This window comes from Pyxicephalus adspersus, chromosome 6, assembly GCF_032062135.1.
Source record: "Pyxicephalus adspersus chromosome 6, UCB_Pads_2.0, whole genome shotgun sequence".
Lineage (NCBI taxonomy): Eukaryota > Metazoa > Chordata > Amphibia > Anura > Pyxicephalidae > Pyxicephalus > Pyxicephalus adspersus.
In genome coordinates this window covers 73,381,858-73,400,443 of record NC_092863.1, presented here as the reverse complement: position 1 = coordinate 73,400,443, position 18,586 = coordinate 73,381,858, and the positions used below count along the sequence as shown (strand labels likewise).

Sequence of the window (18,586 nt, the reverse complement as noted above, 5' to 3'; positions counted from 1 at the left end):
ACCTCAATAATAAACCCTCAGCATTGCTGTCCATAAACACAAAAATCAAAATAGAGAATGATATCTGTTGATCCTAATGGATATCCAGTGAGCAACTAACTATAGGCAGTTTGTTGACAAAGCTGCCTCTGCTGCTCTATTATCGCAAGCAATGCCAGAGTTTTACAGAATGCTATATGTTTTGTAGATAAGGTTGTTTTTTTGTTTTTTGTCCAGTCCAGAATTAAAGAGAATTGGCAATGTTGATTTGGATTTCAGTCCAGGAAAAAGACTGGGCCTGATATAATAATTTTAATTATTATAAGTTCTCAAGGAGTGGAGAAGATAGATCATCTTAGGTAAATCAAGGTGATCTGGCAAACCTGGAAAAAAGGTCTTTAAAATTGTTTGCTATCAAGTAGCAAATGATTCCAATCTTTGACTTGGTCAGAGCAGCAAAAAAAAAAAAAAAAAAAACCTAATGTACAACATTGCAGTTGTGTGCATACCCCCCAACAGAACAGTGATTTACTACTAAAGTCTGTAAAAAATGTTCCAGGTTTGCTGGATCACAAAGAATTTCCTATGATTGTGTATCTTCTGTACTTAGGCTATGTACATACATCAGCTGATTCTTGGCCGATACGAGCTGTCGGGCTCATCTCAGACAGTAATTGGACATGTACAAAGGTTGTTAATGGATTTGCGCATGGCAGATCCATGAACAATGGAAGATGAACAACCGCAATGGAAGTGAAGGGCGGAGAGCGCAGTGGGGTTCCAAATCACCTACTCTGAGCTCAAAAATTGTGACACACACACAACATGTGAGTGATTTAAATGTTGTCTGAGGTTCTCAGAAAGAGATGTTGATGCCCATAAAGCTGGAAAAGGTCATCTTCTTATTCATATAAAAATACATAACATTTTAAAGGGTTCATAAACTTTCAGGAACCACTGTGTATATATATATATATATATATATATATATATATATATATATATATATATATATATATATATATATATATATATTGTGTAAGCTTTGTGCTTTTGAAGAAAATGTACTGTTTTGTGTCTTATGTATTTTGTTGAGACGTGAAATGTGTAAGCATGTAATTATCTTCTATTTACAAAAGCTAGTATTATAGTTAGTAATTTTTCATTTCATATGCCTTTTACCTGTAAAGTTTAGCCGGAAAGCTAATCTTGATTGCATGGATTTTTATTCTCTGATAGATTCTCCTTCTCCAACTGCTGCAAGGACGTTGACGCTGGTCGCCAAGTCTCTGCAAAATTTAGCAAATTTGGTTGAATTTGGATCCAAAGTAAGTAAATAGCAAAACACATTTGAAAATATTTTAGGCAATACAATCAAGCTGTGTACTAGGCTATTAAGAAATATACAGAGTTAGCAAATTGTATCAAATCTATTTATTCTGCAGGTTTTTCCACTTCTTACCAAGCAGACTGTTTTTATCGATTCTCCATACCAGTTAACAATTTAAAAGCCTATACAGCATAATATGTTTAAACCTTTAGTGTATGTAAGATGTTAGTACGTGTGAATTGATGCCACCTATTACAGTCTCAGAAACTTCAAAAATATTGATATTGTGTGCTTCTGTTAAATAGTTCTATTTGTGCATTTAGATACAGTGTGAAAGTTGTGTTAGAAAAAATAGTAGTCCATCAAAAAGGATAGATGCATAAAAAATATAGAATTACTATATTTGGATAATACTTTTTAGCTGTATTGGGATGTGGCAGATACCTACAGTTCTAAACCTCCTCTTCAGTATGTTAGATTGTTTTATTAAATTCAGGATCTGTTATGCTTGCCATACAGTTGTCAGATATTTGGCATTTAACATGTTTCAATTCCTAAACATTCAAATGGCTAAAAACAATCCACCACTAACACAAGATATCACATTCATCAGACAACTGTTGATGGTGAAATGCATTCAGAATTGGAAAATATGGCTATCATTAGACTTTTAGGACAGGTTCCCCCCCACACTCTGATTGCACCTTTATGGTAGTATTATGTAATAATAATAATAATAATAATAGTATTAGTAATGATGGCAGTAATGCTGATATTAATATTGATTGGTTCATATAATAGGAAAATGTCTTGGATATTAACACATAGATACTTATTCTTGAAATTTTACATTACAGAAAACCTTTTTTTTTTTCCTTGGGGCTACACAATTGCTATTGCCATTATTAGTTATAACCTATGGTAGGTAGCTTCCTTAACTGAGGCATCCAAGATGCAAAAAAGCCAAGTTTTATTCTGCTAGGAATACAGTAACATAAACTGCCTTGTGTTACCTTAAAAATCCTTGCAGTGCAAACCAAGCTAGACTGCAAGGACAGTTCTGGCTGTCTGCTACTCTTTCCGAATATTCACTGCACTTACATTTCTATATAAACTGGAAAACATGGTTGTACTGATGTACCTCACTTAAGACCAGGTTTTGTTCCTGCGATGAGGTCATTAGGTGAGGAGCATAGGTAAGACCGGTCTGCAGTGCCAGTCAGTGACTTACTATAAACTTTAAAAGCGGGACCATACATTCTTAAGATCCATTTTGGGCCCCAGATCACAAAAAAGATGTTGTAGAACTATAGAGAGGCAAAGAGGAGCTTAGCTATGAAGAAGCATTAGCCAAGATAAATGTGTTCTCTCTTGAGAATGGGCATCAGAAGGGGAACTAATCGCCTGAAGGGGTCAGGAAGAAAAGATTTTTAACCTCCTCATACTCTTCTGTGAAAATGTACATTAGACATCTTCATGAGCTAGCTTTATCCAGCTTAGTTAATTATTTTGTAAAAATAAATGTTTAAAATATAGTTGGCTGTTATAATGGAAACACCAGAGATTTAACTGGAAATAGACCCAATTGCCTTTCATTTGTTTTCCACCTCTGCGCTAATTGGACCATGGTAAAAATGTCCACAAAGCTTGCTATAGATTAGTGTGTATTTAGGGTTCTGAATATGCATATCTTTTTAATGAATTAAACTTAAATATTTTGTCAGTCATCATTTTTCTTTACTATGCTGCATGTATCCAGTAGGCACTATTTCTTTTCTTTACCATTTATCTCATCAATGTTTAACTAACAGACAACATGAAACGGAAGTATGAAATGATTTTACATTTACTTACTACAACAAAATGTAGCAAAGCAAATTGTAATCTTCAGCCTACACACTACTGTAGTTGTGAACAGTGGAAAGACGTTACCAAAAAATCAGAATATCGCATTTACATTCTTTACTCAGTAAAATTTCCTGGATACTGGAAGATTCACCAAATTTGTAACTTTTTTGGCAATTCATACAATTGGTGACCTAATTTCTAGAGGAGTGTGGGGTCAGCTTTGTGAGTTTTGAAGAATATCCCTATATGCTTAACTAATGGATTTAGGGTTATATATTTATAATATATGTGGATAAATATTTTCACATTGTTTTATTTGTTTCAGTAAAAAAAATCACACTCACATTAAACCTGTATGCTGATGAGACGACCACTATGTCATCACTAGGAGTTTTTTTTATCTCCTGATACATAAAGCGTTAGAGTTGAAATGGGGTGTACTTTCTTTTTCTCATGACTGTATAAGATTACAAAAGCTTATACCAAGTCCAATTCAACATAACATAGAGGTCTGTCTTTCATTAAACTATGGATAACGCAGCTCCCCATGGCTGCATTAGCTGCTCCTATCATCACTACAAATATCCCTACCTCTGCTCCATACTGTACTCATTGCTACTGCCATGAACCCCCGTGGTGGTAATACCCTGTCCAGTGCAATTGTTTTGAGTGTTGGTCCCCATTGAGTAGATTGTGGTCTTGTGTTGTGACTGGGAATCTTTGCCAAGTATGGTAATGTAAGTGAGACTGTTCATCATAGTTGTAGGTCAGTAGTTAGGTGCAGGAAGGAAGCAGGCAAGCACCAACTCCAGAGTGCCTGTGATAGCGCTTATCTTTTCACTAGTTTATAATAAAGGAAATTAATATAGTGAATGAATGTGATCCTAATGTAAATTAACTACTTCAGTATCTTTGCTTTTAAAAAAAAATCTGCATATATATTTCAATGCATATATATATATTGCATATATATAGCTGTGTGCGAATGTTGTCAGGCTCTGCTTCCTCATACTGACCTCATACTGCTTTCTTAATGCAAAACAATGCGATTGGTGGATGTTTTATCTGTTGTGTGTACTGACTGGAGCTGGAGACACAGATGGCCACTAAAGTGAATATCAGCAGATCTGGACTTGGATACCCTTACGATGATGATATTATACTTCAAGTAAAACAAAAACCAGATGCAATGAAGTGTAAAAAAAAAAAATATCACTTTGGTGTAATCTGATCACATCATTAGATTTCTTATAGTGTATATAAAGCCAAAATGAAAAAGCAGGAATGTGTCTCCAAGATCAGAACTGAGGGGAATAGATTTCCCTTCAGTTCCTGTTGAGAGGAATTGTCAGAGGAACTGGCATCCCCATTGAAGGATTTTTCTTTATGTTCTGTTTCGGTGACATCTGCAAAATGTTGGTTTTGATGACAGTGGTCAAGAGGAATGATAGAGAGAAGGTAATTCCCACCAGCAGGGACACAGATGGCAAAAACATCTTTTTGAAGAGTCTAAGGCTACGTACACATGTATGGTTGTGCTAAGTCTCACGTGAGAATCTGATATGTGCAGTGGTCCCCTGATGATGTTTGTCAATCATTCACAGCAGATCCATGAAGGAGGATCAGGAGTGATTGCTATGCAAGTTAAGAGACGGGAGCACAGTAGGGCGCCGCTTGCTCATCCTCCCCTCTCCATAGAACAAAACAGGAGCTTGTTTGTTTATCTGTCACTAGAAAATGATCATAAAGTTTACAATGACAAAAAATCTAACGTGTGTACGTAGCCGTACGTTTCTGTGCTCTGTGGAAAATGTGTTTACATAAATACAAGTCATAGATTATTGGAAGGTTACCTTACCAAATCATAACAATTTCACTAATAACTACATGAGTGTTTATTAATATATGCTAATGTGCAATGCAAAGCAATACACAAATCATTCTTTTAGATCATCCATCCCCGTTGAAGTAATATTAGCAGTTTGTACCATTAACTATTGCAGATTTGATGCACTCTTAGTATGCAGTACATAATACAATCTAATAACAATTCCTTTTATTCTGGTTGGCATGGGAGGGACATGATGCCGCTGTGCCACAAAGCTGCGTTTTTTCCTCCGGAGCTGTAAGAAAATATGCTTTTATTTTTTAACTTTTAATCTCCTAACTGGTAACGCTTCTGCACTTGCCATTGCATGATCTCCATTTCATCGTAAGTGTAGTCCATCTCTCATCTTATTTTGCCACTCTCACTGTACTGTAGACACGAAGTGAAAAAAAAACCTACTAGGATATTGTTTCCTTTATGCAGACAAATTACAGTCAGTGCTTGCTGCAATTGGACTTTTTCTTTGTACTGCTGTTAATGAGAACCTTTATATAGTACAAGCCAGTCTACTGTGAGAGAGGGTTCAATGTTTCTGTATCCATTGCTTTCCTGTTAAGTGCCTGCAACAGACAATGTATACAACAGTCTTCGCCACCATTGTAGATGTCAGAGTTCATTTACTAACACATAATAACACTGAAAGAAGTAAGCTTTTATATTTGTAATACAAATCTACATCAGAATTGTCACATATGTGAGATTCAGGACAGTGGGCTTCTTTCAACGGTGGAAATGATGATTTCTTTCTAAATTTGTGGCATTATCTTTCAATAAGGAAAAGCTTTGATGGTTCCTATATTGAGTCTTATTTATCAACCTGCCTCACAGCAAGTGGATGTGTATACAGCAAATTTTGGAAGGGTGACTACAGGATGATAGTTGGCATCTGTGGTGACTATAAAACAATGCAGCAAAAATCTTCTCCAATGCACGTTGATAAATAACAACTACTACTACTTTGTGAAAGCCAATTCACCCCGACATCTGGTGCAGATCTTACGTAGCAGTTTTCAACTGTTCATCATCTACAACCTTTTAATCGTTACTCTGTTCAGTAGCCTGTAGCGGGTTTCTTGTGTGGCTTTTAATGTAAATCAATTTAGTTGTATGGTGTCAATGTGTAACTTTGTATGTCTGACGATTATCTGTTCTTGACACACATTAGACACTTTTCTACCATTTCTTGCATCTTTGAAACTTTTGTATTTGTTTTGTAATTGAATGGCAGAGCAAAACCCACATGTATATGCTTGTAGATCAGAAAACATTTATAATATTTAAAGGGCTTTTTCAAGAATTATTCACAAAGATAAACTTCTTTCTGGAGAACATCTTTTCCCTAGCTGACCATTTCATCTTTCCTCAGACTTTTACCAGGAGTTTCTGCCTGCATTGCCACCTGCAGCTGAACTTCCTGCTCAATTGTTATTATACAGACGTATCAATTTGTATCAGTCTTAAGTCCTACAGACGTATCAATTTGTATCAGTCTTAAGTCCTACAGATGTAAATAGTGGGACAAGCATGTAGAAGAATTGGTGCCTTCGCGTTATTACACAGTTTTGTGGCTGGGGTTACCATCAAGGTTTAAATATGTTTATTCTGGAAAATCCCTTTAAATGTGATAGAAGTAAGCATGGTTGACATTCATAAATACATTTGCAGCACTGTATATTAAGGTGTATTTAAACATTTTGTGTTCCAGGAACCCTACATGGAAGGTGTAAACCCATTCATAAAAAGTAACAAGCATCGTATGATCATGTTCTTAGATGAGCTTGGGGTGAGTTTGGGAGAAACATTGAACTGGTTGAAATAATAATTTTATCTGATTCTAGATATAGAGGATTCATAGAGCCATGTTTTATTGAAATTCTTTATTAGTTTATTAGCAGTGGTGCTGGGTGGTGACATTCATTCTCTGTGCGTACCCCCCTGTTAGATGTTACTAATGAACCCCCATCCCCAATAAATTACAAAACCTGAAAAAAATACATCTGACTACATCCATCCATAAGCACAATTGACACAAAACGGCTTTCTACTTATCTGTAAAAGGTCTTATTTTACTTTAATTTGTCACCTTTTCCTTGTTCTGAGCAGTTTTAAGATTTTTACCTGTGAAAATGGTTGTGGGGTTTCTTACACAACCACCAAAAGCCTCAGAAATATGCAGTCTTTCAAAGTGGTAGAATAGAAGATTAGTGTTACAGAAGGAAATATCTAGAAAGGCAATTTAGCACAATCTGAGAAGTCTTGACATCCATTGTGTCCTGTGTGTTCAGGGTTGGTGAATATGAAATACAGAATTGGTTGAAAACCTTTCTAAAGGGAACATGAGAGGCTAAAAATATAAGAGGTGTAATTGCCAACGTTCATCTATGAAAAAATTCAGGAAAGGTTTGATCTGTCTTCAAAAGTCATCACACTACTCCTTCCTTATTTTAATGTCTTAATAACTAGAATTCCTTATGAAAAAGTCAATCATTACAAAATGAGTAATGTCTGGGTTTTACGTTTGACTTTTTTTTAGAATGTACCTGAACTCCCCGATACTACTGAGCACTCTCGGACTGACTTGTCCCGTAACCTGGCAGCTTTGCACGAAATGTGTGTGGCACATTCTGATGAACTCCGAACTATCAGCAATGAACGAGGAGCACAACAGGTACTATAATTTATTTCCACATAAAATTCAGTGTGTGAATAATTGGTAAAAAAAAATGGTTGGGTTTTTATAAAAACTGCCAGTCTGTAGTTTTCTTCTCCTCTCCATGATTATTGATGATTTCATGAGGACTAAGCAGTGTAAGCATTTTCCTTTTACGTTTGTGTCCATCTAGTTCTGCACATTCAATCGGACAATATTAGTGACCAAGAATCATCTGCATGTAAAAAAAAAAATTAAAAAAATAACTCTCCTTTATAGAACAAAGAATTTCTTACGAACTCTTGAGCCTAAATATAACAGCTTTAGGCAGTACGTGGGAAATGGCTGGGTTATTCAGTTTGACAACAAATGTAGGATTTCTTATTGGTAGCGGCAATAAATGAAATGTTGTTTTCCCCCTTTTCACAGCATGTCCTCAAAAAACTTCTGGCAATCACCGAACTCCTCCAGCAGAAACAAAACCAGTATTGTGTATCAAACAATACCAGGTAGCATATACCTGCATCAAGCTTGCATGTGAACACCTGGAAATTTCCTTCACAATATCACTTCCTATTGCGCTTTCCAAAAAATAGCACAGAACAGCCTCATCTGTCATGCCATGTGGGACTTTGCACTCTTTGCTGACAGAATATATGTGTGCCGGCAGTACGGAGATAGACGGTCTCTGAAAGCACTGTTCACACTCAACTGATCTAAACAAACCTCAGCCTTTGTCTGTTGATATCTGAAGACCTCCAGTTCACTGCATTATGCCAAAGTCTACAATCTGGTGGCTGATGGTGGATGCCGTCTGCTATACAACAGCCTTTATAACTGGATTACAAGCTATTTTTATACTGGTATTTCTTAAGTTTCTGATAGTATTGCTTGCGACTGTTCAACCCGACATGTTCTTTGATTTCCAAAACTGACAAAGGAACAAGTGCTATTATTTTTGTGTACTATCTTTCTGGGATCATATTATGAAAAGACTTTTTACGTGCCACTGATTCTTTATGGTAGATTTTTTTTCGTCCAAACTATGTATAATGCTTTTGTAAAATGTTTACACTATTGATTTCTTTAAATTTATTGTTGTATCTGATGTGCATGCATTAAACATTTTGTAAAGTATTTTGTGGTTTATGCTATTAAAAATCACCATTATACACATTTTGTATAATGTAAGTAATCTTAGTGGAATCCATATTTTGCCCAAGGAGGGAAAACTAACAGGTTAATTTAAATGTCAGATTTCTGCAGCAACTTAAAACAACCCTGCTGTATAGAGAGCTACTCTGAAAGTTCTCCCCCAGCTAATTACATCTGACTGATAGTCCCAGACTGCTCCAACCACATTAGCATTTTGTGGCTCAAATACTACTCTTCACATTGTGTGACCCCCATAGGCAGATATATATATAGTTAAGGCTGCAGTAATTGGGGGGGACATGGGTACTTTTAGTCCTACACTAAACCATCCACAATATACAGTACAAACAAAACAGGCTCAGTTAATAGAAACAAAATGTATTTTAAAGAAGTTTTACACATCCTAAATCAAATGAAAACTTAAATACCAGAAACAAAAATATACATTTGTATATGTACATAAAGTGTGGGACTTAGCGGACTCTTTCTAGTTACTGCACAAATCTTCGTCACTCCACTCCTAAAAAGGAAAAAAAGTATAATTAGCATGCATGATTGAGTCAGGAAAAAAGCACACCAGTGTGACAAGGCTTTTGATGAGCATTGTGTCCCATACTACAGGCAGAGAATGAGACCCTATCTTTATTACTCCAAAACTAGCATTTCTACTAGCAATTCTACTTATTAGCTTTTATACCTTTCCCCGCCCATAAGCTGTTGATTAACATTCCACTACACAATGCCATGTACTGAGAAATACAATAGGTTAGGTCCTATGTTGTGTTAAATGACACTGCACATCTCTCATACCAGACTCTTACTGATTGCACGGCCCTCTCGTCAGGGAACAATTTTAACACTGTAAATATACCAGACTCTGTACAGTATTAAGGTGCAATCTTCCAATAGGATCAGATCTATGCACAACTTTTCTGACATTGGTTTTTAGTAACCATTTCACTCAATCATTAAAAAAAAAAAAAAAATCATTTAAAAAAACTGTACAAACCTCTTCTGTTTTGGGTTTCTTGGATATGTAGTCATCATCTTCATAACCTTTTCTCTTCTTCCTACAATAAATAAAAGATTATAAAATGTAAAGATTTTTATCAATGTGGCAAGATACAAATTCAGTACTTCGCATTGTGCTTGGTGACTGGGTAGTACAGTACACAACACTCTCCCACAGTGCTTTAGAGTCCTCAATTACAAATCACAACCTATACAGGGAAGTTAAATATAAGCAGTTACAAAGGCCCTGAAGGGGGTATAGGTTTACGATAAATGTACCTAAAAGGGGCAAAGGCTCACTATGTTAATGCCCTAATTCTCACCTAAAGAGTATTAGGCCCTTCTTTAGTTGCTTGTATCACTGCTAGATGGCAAAGCCACTTTTTAATGATCCTTACAGGGCCCAGAAGAATACAGCAGTAGTGCGATATAATGTGGGGCTGCAACAAGAAGCCTGATTACTGGACTTTGCTCTAGGTATAACATTGCAAAGATTGATAGATTTTCATGTTGGACTTAAACATGACTGCTACTTACGTATTTGCTATAGCAGGAACTTCACTAGCGTGGCACTTCTCCAATTTCTTCTCTATTAAAGCGACATCTTCGGGTCTAGCAAACTCATACTTTGACACCATGATCTTTAGACCTGTGTGATTAAAAAAAAACTGGTTAAACAGTAGTATTAGAGTGAAGGTAAACTTAGCAACACTCCAGTTAGGTGATATTTACACACACATTATATAATTCACTATAATAGAACTTTTGTTTATATAAAAAAAAACAAAGTGTATACCAGGATTTTTGGCCCATAAATACTTTTATTGAAGTGGAAGGGTATAGGAATGAGGATATCTGCTTGGCAATACAATCAAGGTCAGAAAATGGTATAAACATGTCTTTATATTGCTAAAAATAGGAAGGCAGATGTAGAAATAATAGAGATATTCCTAGAACTGCAGTTGAAGCACAGGCCAAAGGTAAGCAGACAGCAGAAAATTTACTGGGTACACGGTAGGCCAGCTGCTGGAAACTTACAGTGAAATATACATGATACCACCATGCTGAATTCTTACTGGGTGGCAGAAATCCCATCAACTTATAGCAAAAATAAACAGATTTTACCACAATGAACAAAACATTGCTTAACAGGTTTAATGGAACTGTAATAATGTAAAAAAAAAAAAAAAAAAAAACCAAGTTTCATAAGGTAAATTGGGAAGACAGAAATGGACATACGTTTCATTCCATCTGCTAGACGAGCCATGATTTCCCGACTGTCTTTTAGAGAAAGGCACTCCATTAAATAACTGAAAATACATAAATAGATTTGTTACTAAAGTTCTATTTTACACATTAAAGTCTTTATTAGTATTTTTAAAGTATTTATGTAAATTAAAATACAGTTTAGGAGAATTCAACCAGATTACACCTAAAAAGCACAACTAACATAACCCCAATGCAATTTTAGAAACCAGGTGTGGGGTTTTTCTGTAGTAAAGAAATGCTCAGGGGTAGCCAGGCCAGCCCCAGTACTCAGACATAAGGTCTACATATCCTGAATTGGGAGATGCATTTACATTTCTTCAATGCAGGTGGAGAGCAAAAGACAATTGTACTTTACTTCAGAAGTAAAGTTATCCTTTAAGAGTTTAGAAAACTCTCATTGAGCTTGATATATTAAAGATCTCCAAGGCTGGAGGGAATACACTTTCATCAATGAAGCTGGTGTGCAGATCGGCTATTTTGGTTGTGTGCTCGTAGATTGCTTGACACATGGGGAAGCATTTCTTAGCACATATTCCTTTACAATATCAGGCAATGCTGCATTTTATAGAATGACACATGACAACATACCTCTCCATACTAATTCCTGCTCTTGAAGCACTGGATAAGATTGCAGTAAGAGCGATTACTGATGGTGTAAACAGTAGGCAAGCATCAGTCAGAGCAACTCGACTCAAGAAGTCATCTGCCGACTTCCTCAACATTTCTGGATTATCTAGCAAGGGATAACGTGTCTGAAAAGTAAAAGTATATCTGGTCTGTAATATATGTGTAATGCATATAATATCACATTCCATAGGTCTTAGGATCACATAATACCATGGAACAGATATTCCTCTGGGCCTGTTCATGTTACCTCTGTCATGTTGTATGGACATAAATGAAAATAATTACCACATCCACAAGATTTTTCTACACCAGCATGAAAATTTTATTTTTTCTTATCATATTTTCCTAAAATTAAAAGGTTATAAACCCTTTGTCCAGTCATGTTTGTGCACAACTGTAGCTGACCAGTCACAAAAGGTAAATCAAAAATTATCAGAGCAAAAAATGAAGGAAAATTCTCCAATGGGGACAACTGTTCCTGTGCTAAATTCAGTCAGGGATTCTGTTCACATCAAGTTCTGGCACAATAACCTCACAAGGGTTTTAACATTGCTTTTCCCCAAAAAGAGAACTCCCATCTTATATCCTTCTGTCGAAGGCACCTTGTATTTAGGTTTGCAAATTTTACAGACCCTACACTGTTGGATGACAACAAGAATTTCCTGCCTTTACTATGCTAGTTGCTGATCATATTATATATATGGCAGCCACCAACGTAGTATCAGATTGTTGGCTAGAGAAGCCTGCACCTGACCTCAGAAATGACTGCACTTGCTTTTCACACATATCTATTTTCCTTTTGTGTTTCACATTTATAACGTACTACATACCAGTGTAACAGAGGAAATATGTTCTCATAGTACCTTTAAATCGATTAAGTATCCTTCAAAAGGTCGGTAAGGGTTGTGCACTATAAGGTGGAAGTTCAGCTGTTGGATCAGCAGCAGTTCATACTCCAGAATCTGTTCCAGGATTTTATCTTGAGCATCTGAGTCTTCCGGAAGGTTGCCAACAAACTGCTTGCTAGATACATTAAATTCATCTACTTTACATGCCAGGAATGCACAGGTCAGCCTTAAAAATAAAAAACAAAAGAGGAGAAAATACAAAAATACAGAGCTAATCTGGCAAATGACTAAATATTGCTGTGCTCTGGTTTTAAAAACAGGAACAATGTAAAAAGGACAACCAGCCTTTCCATGTGCTGCACTAGGTGTTCACGCCAATCACATGCCTGGCACTATTCCAAACATCTAAACACTGGCTAAGACCTGACATTAGAAAGCCACATAACAGGATGCACTCTTTTTTACAATAATCCACTGGGATCCCACATTTTGCATCTCATTTTGGTCAGTGAAGCCATCCGTCAAAAGTATGAGTCAATAGCAAGGATCTAGCACTGAATTTAAGAAATATCTAATTCCGCATCAACTACACACGTAAGGGGTTCAGGGTTAGAAAGTATTACCAGTCTTGCAGAAATAGGTCATGTGACTGAAGCTATATACCATTGACTTCAGGGAAGATTTGACTTTACATCTGCTTATATTTTGCCTTTTTTTCAGTTGTTCCAAATACAGATGCTCCCCAAGTTACAATGGCTCGAATTACTATGCCGATACTGAAGTTTCGCGTGGAAGGCAAAACGTAACACTGTATGCGGTACGAAATTTTGGGAATGATCTTGGGATGTACGCATCTCTTACTAGCAATTGACAAAATTACCGTATACAGTTCTGCAATACTGATCAACATCCTAGGTGGGTTAGGCCAGTTTCCAATTTGGATATTTTAAAGTTACAACAGGATCATCATAACGCATCTCTATCGTAACTCGAGGACTACCTGTATGCAAATATCAAAATGCTCGATGGGGTTGATATTAGTTTGGAGAAATGGGCATTTCAGAGGGCAGGGTGCATTTGCATGCTTATTTTTCTAAGTAGTGCCCACATGCTCTGTCAGGTTTCTTTAATAATTACTAATAGGCAATGAATAGAAGCTGCAGAAAAGCTACAGCAAGGCTGGATGTCCCCCAGTCTGAAGATAAAGACTCTATTTGACTTGCTGTATAGCTCTGAATTGTGAGAATTGCACAGTGAAATCACAGTAAGCAAGTATTTTTGTAATTTTAGTAAAAGGACAGAAGTCTGTAAAACTGCTAGGCTGAAGGGAAGGCTGGAGCTCTCATATTCACATGAAGTTGCAGGACTGGAATGGAGCATCCACCAATGCCCCACAAATGGTAAATATGTGGAGTGGGCATTACCACCTTCCATTTATTCCTGGTTAGAGGACAGAATTTACTGTCAATCATGGCAAAAAGCCAGCCATATCCTTATCCATGCACACTACTCCCAGCTATGGCTCCCCTCTTGAGGGTACACTTTGGCTTGTCAAACTGAATCAATAAAGCATGAGAAAAATAAAAATGAGACTACCAAGACAACACATGGCAGCTATAGCAATACATAAATGATATGTGAATAACATATTCCATAATACCCTGACACTCATACAGTGTACAAAATGCTGGATCACCTTGACTAACCAAAGCTTTGATTTCAATTCTGTTACTGAGAGGAAGTCTTACAGGTCCCTTGTTCTTTTACTAGATTCATACTATGTGAACAGACACACAAAAATACCCAGCTAATGAATTCCATAAAACATTGATTAGTGGCTTACATGATTATACGTGGACGATGTTCCATGACTGAATTATTCAGGTAAAAGCGTTTAAAATACATACAAGCTGTCCCCTGAAAAAATAAAAAGGAAATATTAACACAAAGAGGAATCAACACATTTGTGCAAAAAAACTATACAATGGGGTCCATTGATAAAACAATGAATCGGGCATTCACCTAAAACATTCCCCGGGGGAGAATCTTACGGGTACATGGGTTTCAATGATAGTAATTGATTCTAATCCAGGGAATGTTTCAGTGAATGACAGATTCACTGCTTTTTAAATAGACACCACCCAATGTGTTACTGACTTCACAACATGCTACATTACAAAGGCCTTGTTTATAAATCTATACCAGCTTGTTCACACTGGTCCATTAGAACACCCAATATGCATGTGTTATAATTAGGAGAATGCCTCACGTGGGCTTTGTACTACTTATTGCCTGTTAAAACTGTTCATTAAATTATTGTTTTGTTTTTTTTTTCTATTTAAAGTTCTTGTCCAGTTAGCATTGCTTGGTTACTGTACTTAGTTATGATTTTTGTACACTTTTTTGTTCTATAAACTATAATCTTTGCCGCCGGGTTTTACCATAGAACATGACTACTTAAAAAATACATCACAACAGCCAGTCATAGGTGTGATCGGCCCTGTGGCACAAGTTAATAATTTTAGTTCTTTTCATTATTTTCTGTATAATAATTTCATTATTTACTGACCATCACTGCTGCAAATAACAGTCATCATGGTAATGCTGTAGCTCAGGGGTGTCAAACTCAAATACACAATGGGCCAAAATGAAAAACAAAGAGGTTTTGCTTCACATCCAATCCTGAAACAAGCCTTTAATAGAAAAAGAGGCATAAGACTTTTTTTGTAATTTAAGAAAAAAATCTTTTGCCTCCTTCTCTATTTGTATCCTTCTGAGTTAAATTGCAATAGTAACCTTTTTGCACAGACTAACAATAATATTAGTTTTCTTCTATGAAAATCCAACCATTTAAGTACATGCCAAGGAAAAGTACAGCTGAGGGGGAGTGCTAGAAATGGTAGAAATAGGGCCGCTACTAAAATTCCCAGCATTACTTGCGTCTATAAAAGTCCAATGCGGAGCCACGCATAGGTAGAGAGCCCGCTGGTCTATAGACACGAGTTATGCCAGGAAGTGTAGTAGCGGCGCTATTTCAATGAAGTGGAGGGCCAGATGCAGTTCATATTAACGATTTCTTTGGGGGGGCAATAAAAAAAGGATGTTGAGGACCAGAGTTTGACACGCCTGCTGTAGCTGATATATTTAGGACAAAATTGAGCCTGAAACTTGTGTGTGATCATCAAAAATATATCTCCATAAAGAGCATACAAATCATAATCTTAATAAAATGAACAGCAAACAGCCGAATAGATACATCTGTCTGACTAGTGCTGGATTTATAGGCTGATCATTCACAAATCCATAATTTCATTCTTGGTACTTACCAGGACAGATTTAGGCATTGAGGGTTTGAAGGCATTGCAGAAATCCACCAGTTTCTTCTCATAGTACTTGCAAATAATCAACTCTTCGTGAGGCTCCACATTAAAGATCTCAACCAAGTGTGCCTGTAAGTCACATTTCACACATTTATTAAACATATACATGTTTTTTTATACCATACACACTGGATGAAATAAAAAAATAAGTGTCTATAATGCTAAATGACAAAGCAACACCAGCAGAACCTTTTAGTTGGGTGTACCACCCAGCACTTTTCAGTAACCACACGGCTGTTTTTGGGTGGTTTCTGAAAAGTTGGATCACGATACAGAAGTCGCCTCCTGCTTACAGCTTACTCCCCCCCAGCTAAAAAAGGTTTCTGGTGAGAATACTGAATTCTAATATAATAAATAAATATAATTATCATACCCAGGAGTTAATCCTAAGAATTACAGGCCCACAATATAAACAAAAATTTCTACGCAAAAAAATAGGATCACTTTTTGCATCAAAAAATGACAGAATTAGAACGCTAGGGGGGTTAATGGGAAAGACGAATAGCCTAAATCTCTGTTCGTGCTTTACTACTTCATAATAGGTTACACTTTCTATGATTTGTTCTAAGCACAATATATTTTAATTTGCCACAAAAAAAAAAAACTTGCTTTTCCTGCTTTTTTTTTCTTTAATAGTACCTTAGGGGAGCGGCTATGTATATACTCTTCTAGAAGTTGGGATTAGTTTATCTCCTATTTGCATATACATAGTCTCCCATTGTCACTATCAGGGTGCCCACCCATAACACATTGAAGTGGGCGCGTGTAGACAGAAATACAGCGCTGTGTAATATGTTGGTGCTATATGAATACTGTCTTTTATGAAAATGTGTTTTACAGTATAAAATAGTATGAGTATAATAAAGTTTGAAACACAAAATTATGTCAAAATAATAAATAAAATTAATAATAAACTTTGACATGATTTTGTGTTTCAAACATTATCAAACTTTATTGTATCATGAACGACAATGTACCGCTTCTAGACATTTAAATCCAGTGTATTGCATTCAATACAGTTATTTTGTATTGCATGGAATACAAAATATTTTGAAATTCACGCTGTGCTCCTAGCGACGGCTGAACGCACTGACGTCAGCGCAATCGCGGGGGGACAGATTGAAGGAAGAGGACGCAGCCAGAGGATGGGCAGGACACCGGAGGACCCCGGTGGGACCAGGTAAGTACTTATTACTTTTTTAGCTACCCCAAGTGTGACTCGGGGGGCTGCTTTCAGCAGGTTTTTTTTTTTTTATCCTGAGCATGGGGTTACCGTTTAAGTAGTTACCGTAATAATACCAATAAAGCTTGAGATACAAAAAAACGTTTTGGGTATTTTCTTGCATTAGCAAACAAAGAGTCATCCATTAGGAAACATTCACACCAACGCACAGAACATTGGTTGGTTTGCTACATTCAATATAAACAGCACCCCAACACAGAACACAGTGCACTACATGTAAGGCAGCACAGCATAACGCACAGTGCGGCATGCATTGCATTACAGTGAGGACTGTGCTATTCCTGCACGTGTTTAGCCATTTCATCTTTATTGGCCTTATTAACACATCACAGTAATAGATGAGCCCGGCCCGAGCCTGTGCAACCCACCTACAATGCCTTGTGAGCCTTTATAATCGTGGAAACAAATAACCTAACCTGTGACATTGCATGGGAATGGCCCGGGACAAATGCAGCCGAAATTATAAACCGTCTGACTACAGGGAAGAAATCTCACCTGGATGGACTATTGTGGCTGGATGTACTATGCTGGTGGTGGAAATACATGACATACTTCTGTGATGTGTAACAAGAAAACCAATTCCTGTGCTCCCTAACATACAACTGGAGACAGCTGGAAGCTGAATGATCGCTGCAGATCACAGGGAAACATTGGTAAAGAGTTTGTTTTGTGAGCTCAGCTATACTCATCACGTGACCTGCTCCTTGTATTACTTCTACATTTTCCAGCTGCTACACAATGGCAGTCACCAGAGGAGTGTGAATGAGAATAGAAATACACCGGGAGCAGCATAGGAGGATGGAATATCGCACGGAGTGATATTCTGTCACCGGGTGATACCGCACTGCTCCGCAGCCCTCCCCACCTACCTGGCCTGTCCCCCGTACACGGGCCCGGCACCGACTATTGGCCTGTGCCCGCAGCCGCTGCAATTCCTCTTTGCCGGAGAAAGTCCAATGCTTCTTCTGCGTGCTGTTATGATACATGGTCCTCTCTCACACACTGCTATGGTGGCGATGCCATTATACGTCACAGTGACGTCAGAGGGCGGCGAGTGGCAGATGGGCGGGACTACTCTCGGGTTATTCTATGTAGGAGAAGATTTATAAGTCTTCAGCATACATCTACCAGGGGCTCAGCCCAGTTACTGCTCCATTGCATTGTGCTGCTATCGCCTCTCTCCACTGCTACCCCCTCTCTGTACTCACTGCACTGTGCTGATATCACCCCTCTGTACTCACTGCACTGTGCCGCTATCACCCCTCTGTACTCACTGCACTGTGCCGCTATCCCCCTCTGTACTCACTGCACTGTGCCGATATCACCTCTCTGTACTCACTGCACTGTGCTGCTATCAC

At 37.3% G+C, this 18,586-nt stretch overlaps 2 protein-coding genes across 3 annotated transcripts in view; one reads left to right on the top strand and one right to left on the bottom strand.

Moving 5' to 3' along the window:
• The window catches only part of RASA1 (RAS p21 protein activator 1), a gene marked incomplete in the record, with an annotated part of 47,192 nt that extends 38,360 nt beyond the window's left edge, over nt 1-8,832 (top strand). Inside the window, 4 exon segments of the mRNA XM_072416181.1 lie at nt 1,219-1,307; nt 6,751-6,828; nt 7,579-7,713; nt 8,125-8,832. Of these exon segments, the coding sequence (XP_072272282.1) occupies nt 1,219-1,307; nt 6,751-6,828; nt 7,579-7,713; nt 8,125-8,208 (386 nt within the window).
• Nucleotides 7,339-18,255, bottom strand: CCNH (cyclin H). 2 transcript variants are annotated; one of them, XM_072416183.1, is made up of 10 exons: nt 18,098-18,255; nt 15,932-16,054; nt 14,449-14,522; nt 12,621-12,831; nt 11,719-11,882; nt 11,101-11,171; nt 10,399-10,510; nt 9,860-9,920; nt 9,310-9,370; nt 7,339-7,930 (listed from the first exon to the last, which is right to left on the bottom strand). In XM_072416183.1, the coding sequence occupies exons 1-9, from the start codon at nt 18,212-18,214 to the stop codon at nt 9,338-9,340; spliced, it is 966 nt and encodes a 321-aa protein (XP_072272284.1). In that variant the 5' UTR covers nt 18,215-18,255; the 3' UTR covers nt 7,339-7,930; nt 9,310-9,337. The 2 variants fall into 2 exon arrangements, with proteins under 2 accessions (XP_072272284.1, XP_072272283.1); XM_072416182.1 differs by lacking the exon at nt 7,339-7,930 and having other exon boundaries at nt 9,213-9,370.
• Nucleotides 18,256-18,586: the final 331 nt, after the last annotated feature.

Coding starts and splice junctions, on each gene's coding strand:
- CCNH (XM_072416183.1), bottom strand. CDS start 18,214: ATGTATCATAACAGCACGCAGAAGAAGCATTGGACTTTCTCCGGCAAA. Junction 14,523..15,931: donor CAATGCCTAAATCTGTCCTG/GTAAGTACCAAG, acceptor TTATTTTTTCAG/GGGACAGCTTGTATGTATTT. Junction 10,511..11,100: donor TCTAGCAGATGGAATGAAAC/GTATGTCCATTT, acceptor TTAATCACACAG/GTCTAAAGATCATGGTGTCA.